The sequence below is a fragment of the Sinocyclocheilus grahami genome, unplaced genomic scaffold, assembly GCF_001515645.1.
Source record: "Sinocyclocheilus grahami isolate Dianchi unplaced genomic scaffold, SAMN03320097.WGS_v1.1 scaffold1040.1, whole genome shotgun sequence".
Taxonomy (NCBI): Eukaryota; Metazoa; Chordata; class Actinopteri; order Cypriniformes; family Cyprinidae; genus Sinocyclocheilus; species Sinocyclocheilus grahami.
The window spans coordinates 327,966-336,616 of NW_015506219.1; the positions used below are offsets into that span (position 1 = coordinate 327,966).

The window sequence follows — 8,651 nt, forward strand, 5'->3', positions numbered from 1 at the left end:
GACGCCATCGAATGTGAGCATTTGCCCACTCAAGTCAGCTACGCCGATGAACTGCAGTCAGGTCGAGACCCCGCTGAGGACGATGAGCATGCAGATGAGCTTCCCTGAGACGGTTTCTGACAGTTTGTGCAGAAATTCTTTGGTTATGCAAACCGATTGTTGCAGCAGCTGTCCGGGTGGCTGGTCTCAGACGATCTTGGAGGTGAAGATGCTGGATGTGGAGGTCCTGGGCTGGTGTGGTTACACGTGGTCTGCGGTTGTGAGGCCGGTTGGATGTTCTGCCAAATTCTCTGAAACGCCTTTGGAGACGGCTTATGGTAGAGAAATGAACATTCAATTCACAGGCAACAGCTCTGGTGGACATTCCTGCAGTCAGCATGCCTATTGCATGCTCCCTCAAAACTTGCAACATCTGTGGCATTGTGCTGTGTGATAAAACTGCACATTTTAGAGTGGCCTTTTATTGTGGCCAGCCTAAGGCACACCTGTGCAATAATCATGCTGTCTAATCAGCATCTTGATATGCAAAGGAGAAGTGCTCACTAACACAGATTTAGACAGATTTGTGAACAATATTTGAGAGAAATAGGCCCTTTGTGTACAAAGAAAAAGTGTTAGATCTTTGAGTTCAGCTCATGAAAAATGGGGGCAAAAACAAAAGTGTTGCGTTCATAATTTTGTTCAGTATATTAAACAACATTACAAACATGATGATTTTGTTTGAGAGTTTGCTAGTGTTTTATTACACTGGTTGCTGTAAGTATCTAGTGAGTGGTGCTAAAAGGTTAATGCTACTTACTTGCCACTTACACTAAACCCGACCCTAAATCTAACCAATAGTGTTAGCAAAAGTAAAAGTGAGATAAAAACACGTGCAAATGCAATGATGCCATTTTAGTTTGCTTCTACAAGTCTTTGAGCTCTTTTATCGTGACTTGTGTGTCATGTACCGCATCACTATTCCAGGTGAGTTACAGAGCAAGTTTACTTCAGAAAAAACATACTTACAGAGCTGGTTATGTGAAGCAGATCTCGTAATTTATTATTTTACAAATCATGCACTATGGTAAAAGTGATCAAATAAGTTTCAGAATCAAAGTTGTTGGGAAGTTTTACTGCCACTAGTGTTCATTTCAGCTGGAGACTGAAGTCAATTGTTTGTAATAGGTATGTTTTTGGGGTTTTGCAAAAATGTAGGTTGCATGTCGTACAATGAGTGTGTTGCATAGATGGTTATATGTAAATGAGATTGGCTAACCTCATTGCATGTGAAACACAACATAGTTCACACTGTTGTTCATTAAGGTGTGGCCAAGTTTCTGCTGAATACACATTGATATCTAAATGTGATCGTTAATGAGCTTACGTTTGTGTTGCCATGAAACTTCCCATAACCTAGATTATGAAAGTTGTGCCATTGCTTTTCATAAAGACTTACGATTACGTGAAATGGGCAAAAAAGGAGCCATATCTAGTGCCCAAAATATGTGATGGTCGGCTATTTTAACTTGGGTACAAGCAAATGCATGGCAATGCGCTAAAACCCTGAGCTATTTGTAACAAATTTGCAGTTTGTCAACATATTTTATTTTTTATTTATTTATGCATTTAGCAGACGCTTTTATCCAAAGTGACTTACAGTGCATTCAGGCTATACATTTTTTACCAGTATGTAAACTTACCAGTATAGATGTTACCAGTAACATCTTGTACTTTAGGCTGAGAAATAAGATTATGATGCGGACACCAAATTTGATCAATTTAATGCTGAATTGAAGCAGTAAGTATGTGTTTTGAGGTCATCATGCCCTCATTTAAGGGCCGTCTCTGGAATGTTCTGTTATTTCTCATGTGGCCCATTTCCTTAGCAAATGAATGAGTCTTTGTTACATATACCAACTCAGACGTCCTTGAAATTAGTTTACCATTGATAGATTGGGAGGATATTACAGAATGGTGGCAGTTTTTGCGTTGACACTGTGTATTTTTAACTATATAAAAGCACATCTATTTATTTGAACTTTCTTTCTGCTTGAACATGTTCTGCATGGGTTTCCAAGTGATTCAGTGGAGTTTCAAGTGATTCAGCATATGTCTGTCCACTGTGTTATTTTTCCTCTCCAGTAGCGACTTTTTAAAGCAACAGGATGTTTTAAGACGAGTGACGGTATGTGGATTTAAGAGATGCATTGAGCTTTTCCCTACCCCTTTTCTCTCTTTCTCAGTACATCTGGGATGGAAACGTTGGTAGTAAAGAAAAAAGAAAAGCATGCACGCTTTCCCCTCCCCCTCTCCTTCTCCGTCTGTGCCTGCCTATCCCGCCTCCCTCTCTGGCAGACACGCCGACCGCTACTCCCATAGCCTGTCAGGAAGTGTTATGACTTGCTGCCGTAGGTCTTTGTGAGGCAGGCAGGAATGCTGGTCTTTCAGATTAGCCTTGAAGGGTGTGGAGTGAGTACTGCCTCTACTGCTGCGACCGCTGGTGCCTACAGCTCCATTCTCAGCTCACGTCGGGACGGTTTGTCTCTATGTTTCTCTTTTTTTGCTTTTTCCTGTCTCCCTCTACATCCCCTATTTCTCTCATTAGCGTTATACACTGGGGAAAAGCATTCTCTCTGTGTCTGTCTCTTTTCCCAGCTGCTCTGCTAACGGCACAGCATCTGTAAAAGCTCTCTCTTGTTTGAGTTCAGATTTGTTGCATCTGTTTCCAGTTTGGAGTGAAAGAAGCAGCTTTGGGGTAAAAGTGCAGTTGTTTTAAGTGAGATTTTAAAGTGTTTTTTTGCATCTCATCAGACTGGTAAATCCATTTTGTGTGTTAGAGCACATGGTCAGGTTTCTGTTTTTGAATCAAAACCCAGAGAAAGCAGTTTGGTGGCGGTTTTCTTTTGCTTTGTAACTTAACACGGCATAATGGTTTTGACTTTGTTCAATCACTCATGCAGTGTTGGCAGTCCTTAGAGACACTGAAAACTAGTGACTAGACAGGATTCTCTGGTTGCTTAGATTTGTGCATGACTCAGTCCCATGAGGTCACACTACTCTTCACTCATTTGGGAAGTAAACAAACCTTAGTCAAATTAGACTACATCTATGCTTGAATTGTGAAGAAGCTTCTTAAAGCATGAATTGTGGAAGAATCAATTTGAACTGATGATTCATTGAAGGTATGTCTCAGGGAAAGGGATGCCACAAGGGTGGAGAATTGGACCATTTGTTTTTGTCTTTTTTTCTGAAAAATTCCAGCGAGGTTTCCATGTTGGCTTTCTGAATAGATGAAGGATGACATCAAATGTAGACGTTTAGACAAAATCAGACAATAACCTTAGTCTGGTGCTTTCTTTGAGGGTTGTAAACAGTTTAACCATTATGTAATGTTGGCATCACCTTATTTTTGAACATTTTTAGAAGTCCATAACTTCATGCTGTCCCACCGGGGTGTGGTGGGACAGATTGCACCGTTAATGACATAACAAAGTGTTTGAAAAAAAAGAACACAAGCTGGAGTGGCCACTTTGGGAATGAAGATGTTGGCATGCGTCGCGGGTGTGTCCTGATTCTTCATGACTTCTTGTAAGGAACAGGAAGATGCGTCTTGGGCAGTACTGCAGTGCTGTGATTGCTGCATGTAAGAGCAGATCTTAGGTCAGTTTGTTCAGCGGAGCATGATTGAGGCTGAGACGCTGCATCTGTTCTCTGTTCAATTGTTGTCGCTGGACTCTGCTCTACAGTTTTGATTTTGCTGTGGCCTTGATTCAAATGGTTTGTCACCGTAATGTGTTCATTTCCACTCACTGACATGTTGGGCCAGTGCCATAATACTGCAATTAAACGGACTCTATTAATTATTGTGATATCCTGGACTAATATTTACCTTGGTTTTAGTGTATTGTGCTTAGTGTATTATTGCTTATTGTGTGTTTGGGTGATAAGGTTTATGCTATACTCTTAAAAATAAAGGTTTTTATTGGCATCTATGGTTCTGTAAAGAGCGTTTAACATCCACAGAATCTTTCCATTGCACAAAGGGTTCTTTATAGCCCAAAAATAAGTATGAAAAATGTTTCTTTTAGGAATTGGTTACTGAAAATTGTTCTTCTATGACTTTGTTGCAAAAACCCTGTTTGGAAGCTTTATTATTTTTTTTAGAGTCTAGTTGTTAATTTCACAATTAAACAAACGCAGACTGACTGTAGGAGTCATCTGGTGTTCAGATTTTTTACACAGCTTCATAACTCGGTGATAAAAAAACACACCTTGATCTTCCAAAGAAACACATCCACATTGGCTGTGGATTGGTCTATTCCTTTTAGTTGATCTATTTCAGTTTTTCCTCTACAGTTTTCACTGTGCAATAACTGGATTTGCGACTCTTTGCTAGGCTTTTACTAGCCTTGGTTCACAGTCATCTCTACAGTTGACTAAACACAATGAAGATGACTTTAAATCAATCTTTGTCATGGCAAAGAATCACGTCACTGCGTTACTTGCATTATGGTGAGGTTGCATTCAAAAGGACCTGCCTTGACACGCCCTCTCAAACATACATTTTGCCCAAATATAGTCTACTCTGTTGCCTGCTTGACAGACGTTTGCATGTCATTTGCATGTCTTATCTTCTTACTGTACAATCCCTCTTCCAGGTTTCTCTCTTAGAAGACAGTCGCCAGCATTCATTTACTACAGCTTGGAAGTTCAGACAATAAAGTTTTTGTCCTTCTCTCCACAGAAGGACACACTTAATTTGACTGAGAGCTTCAGGTGGTTAGGAGATGGCAGGAAAGATATCCAAAGAAGAGCTGGAGGAGTTGCGGGATGCCTTTGGGAAAGTCGGTGAGTGTTCTTCCTGTCTGACCAGTTTTATCTATTCTAATCTCTACTTGGCATGCTACCCATGAAGGTGTCTTTTTCCTTCACGTATCTTGTGATTTCTACTGATTTGTCTTTGTTTTCTATGCATATCAGTGCTACATCACTGTGCGAAACCAAAAATTAGTATTAGCAAGCTCTTCAAATAGTATTTGAATTCTGGTTTAAAATGTCATTGATTGGGAAAGACTCTAGACTGTTGTTTTTGTGATGTTGTTTCGGTCCACCTAACTGCTTGTGAGGCTTGTTCCTTAACCGTCTGCATTGTTGTTGCTCAGAGATACATCTGGGTTTTTCATTTGACCTCATGAATTTTTTGGCACCACCTTGTTGCTTGGCGCTTAAATGGTCCTGATTGACTATTGTCTCCAAACCAACAACTATTTACTGCCTATATATATATATATATATATATATATATATATTTTTTTTTTTTTTTTATTTATTCAGTAGAATTTACTGTGCATGCACTATGAGTATTTTCCATATTGTGCACAATGAGATGGAAAATAAGCACTAATACAGTACCAAGTCTCTTTAAATTGTTCATTCATCCAAGCATGAAATTGTATCCATTCAATGCTGGCTGATGCTCATAGCAGAATTTTCTTGAACATCACATGAGCTTTTATTGTCCTACTTCAGAAGTGAATTTTGTTAATGTTGTTTTTAAGTGCCTGGAATATCTATATTAGCCACTACCTGAGTTTGAGTAGGCCTATTGCATAGAGTATCTGTAGAGAATTAAATTGGTATGTCAGTAGATTTACAGAAAGCAGTGCATTTAAGAGTGTAGTGCGGTTTGTGATCTTAAACTTCTGGGTTTTAAAGTTTGTGGAATTTGGATGCTTTTCATGGTCCTTGACAAGAATGTGCTTCAGACAGCATTTTCCCATTTATCTGATTTCTCCAGCAGACCGGGCAGAAAATTGAGGCCTAAACTGTTGCTAATGTCATGGTGTTATAATGCACATACTAGAAAACCCCAGTGGCTCACAGTTCCTTTAATGTTGTTTAATCAGTTTAGCATTGCAGATAGCATTTGTTATATACATCCTGTAACACAACAGCTCTGTTTCAAACCAAGTGGCCTGCCTACTGCAACCAGCTTTTGGCAAAACAGGCATTCTGTGCTTCCACATATTTGACAAATAACAAGATACCTTGTTCTGGCCAGAATCTGAGGCCGTGTTTTGTCTCTTTTGTGGATAATACCAGAATGCATTGCTTAAAGCTCAGTAAAAATGTTCAGCATAAACGTGTTCAGCCTGAACCATCACTCATTAAAATGTGGCCTTCGTTTTAGTTATAAGCATAAATTCTATAGATATAAACATTTTCATTGTTTTTGCAATGTTTCATTTAAGTGTATATATGTATTAGTTTTTGTACTAAAATTATATATTGATAATTTTTTTCACATTTCCATAATGTTTTATTTTGCGTGCATATATACAGCAAAATACAGGTTTTCTTAATTTTCTCAGAGTTTGTTGCTGATCATTTTTACTCACCAGATTACTTAAATTGCATTTCCTCACATTTTGCTTTTCTTTGTAGTAGAGGTTTCGTAACATTTTTAATCTGTTGAACTGCAGCGTAACCCAATTGCAACCAAAATGTTTGGTGCTTGTTGGAAAGATGTAAGATGTTGACACTAAACCAATAATTTTCATTTTTCTCCATAGATTTAAACGGCAATGGCTTTATCTGTGACTATGAGCTCCATGACCTGTTCAAAGAGGCCAATCTGCCCATGCCTGGGTACAAAGTCCGAGAGATCATCCAGAAACTGATGGAAGAGGGTGACAAAGACAAGGACAATAAGATCAGCTTTGATGAGTTTGTGTCTGTAAGTGTCTGCAAACCGTTCTGTGATGCGGGACATATACATTCCTAATATCCAAAAGTAATTATACATGTGCCTTCTATGTATATATACATAAACATCCAAAGACTTGCTACACACATAAATCACTTTGTTTTCTCCAAAATTTCCTTGTAATGCTTTGGATAATAAAATGTAGCCCACGCTTTGTTCTGACTATAGATTTAAAATTTGCCAATCAAATTTCATTGCTGTAAGAAAGAAAAAAAAAGCATTTACATGATCACATACACTGTTCAGATATTGTGCTGTACACGCGTGAGACTTTAATGGGTGAATGCAGCTTACATCTTTTAGAAAACGTTCAAAACAATCATTCAAAAGTTGAATGATTAAAGTCAAAAGGTTTCTGCATGATTAATGAATTAGTCAGAGTTAGTAAGATGTGAGGTGGTATTTGAGGTTGTTTAGTTGAACCTAAATTTGAAACCCAACAAATTCTTCAGAAAGCACCATTACAGCTTTAAATCCCTGATTTGCATGATCAGCAGTATCTTTCAGCGTAAGTAGACAATACATTGTACATTGAGATTAGAGTTTCAGTGCTGAATCCAGTTGGCATTTTGCCATTGCATCATTTTTAGTAATTAGCGTTACTCAAAGGATGATGGGAAAAAAGATAATTAGTATTAAAGACTGTTTTGAAACTCATCCCATATGCCACAGACATGATGCTTCAAAATGTGTAAGTTAGTTGAATAGAACTTGTGCTACAAATTTTCTAGATGATACAAAATGTTAGAAATCCCCAAAAACGAATGCTAATGGTCAAAAGTTTGAAATAACTATGATTTGTTTTTGAAAAAAATCTTGGTCACACTTTATTTTAAGGCCCAGTTCTCGCAATGAACAAACCATTAACTATGACTTTTGCCTCAATAAACTCTTAATTTGCTGCTTATTAATAGTTAGTGAGGTAGTTGTTAAGTTTAGGTATTGGCTAGGATTAGGGATGCAGCATATGTGCTTTATAAGTACTAATAAACAGCCAATATGTTAATAATAGGCATGCTAATAAACAACTAGTTAATAGTGAGAATTGATCCCTAGTCTAAAGTGTTACCAAAATCTCTTATGCTCATCAAGGCTGCATTAATTAGAAAAGTAAAAACAGTAATTATGTGAAAGATTACAATTTAAAATAGCTGTTTTCCATGTAAATATATTGTACAATGTAATTTATTTCTGTGATCAAAGCTAAATCATTACTCTAGACTTCAGTGTCACATGATCCTTCAGAAGTCAGAAGTCTAATATGCAGATTTGCTTCTCAAGAAATGTTCTTATTATTATTAATAATGTTGAAAATTAATAGATTTTCTGGAAACCGTGATATGTTTTTTTCAGGATTTTTTGGTGAACAGAAAACACTTATTTGAAATATAAATATTTTTGTTGCACGATAAATGTCTTTACTGTACTTTTTGAATAAAATTATTTTTTACGTCTTTTAATTTTAAGAAATATTTCTTGAGCAGCAAATCCGCATATTAGAATGATTTCAGTCTTGGTGAGCATAAGAGACTTGTTTTAAAAACTCTTAAAGTGGTCATATGATGCTTTTTTAAAGATCATTATTTTGTGTATTTGGTGTAACAGAATATGTTGACATGCTTTAATGTTCAAAAAACACATTATTTTTCAAATACTGTACATTATTGTAGGTCCTATATGCCCCGCCTCTCTCAAACGCTTTTTTTGCCTTCCGACAAGCGCAGTCTGCTCTGATTGGCCAGCTGACCCAGTGCATTGTGATTGGCCGAACACCGCAAGCACTCGTCGGAAATGTAACGCCCCTTACCATAATCGCAAGCTTCATCTTTCAAAATAAATGTAAAGACAGTAAATAATGTCGTTCGTTTTACCATCAGTTCAAGCCCGAAAGGGGAACAGAGTC

At 37.6% G+C, this 8,651-nt stretch overlaps 1 protein-coding gene across 1 annotated transcript in view; it reads left to right on the plus strand.

The window, feature by feature from the left end:
* Positions 1–2,074: 2,074 nt before the first annotated feature.
* Positions 2,075–8,651, plus strand: part of LOC107566007 (plastin-3-like) — a 37,219-nt gene continuing 30,642 nt past the window's right edge. The window contains exons 1-3 of the mRNA XM_016251355.1: positions 2,075–2,167; positions 4,727–4,830; positions 6,555–6,718. Coding sequence (XP_016106841.1) covers positions 4,770–4,830; positions 6,555–6,718 — 225 coding nt within the window. The 5' untranslated portion in view covers positions 2,075–2,167; positions 4,727–4,769. The remainder of the gene's footprint in view (positions 2,168–4,726; positions 4,831–6,554; positions 6,719–8,651) is intronic.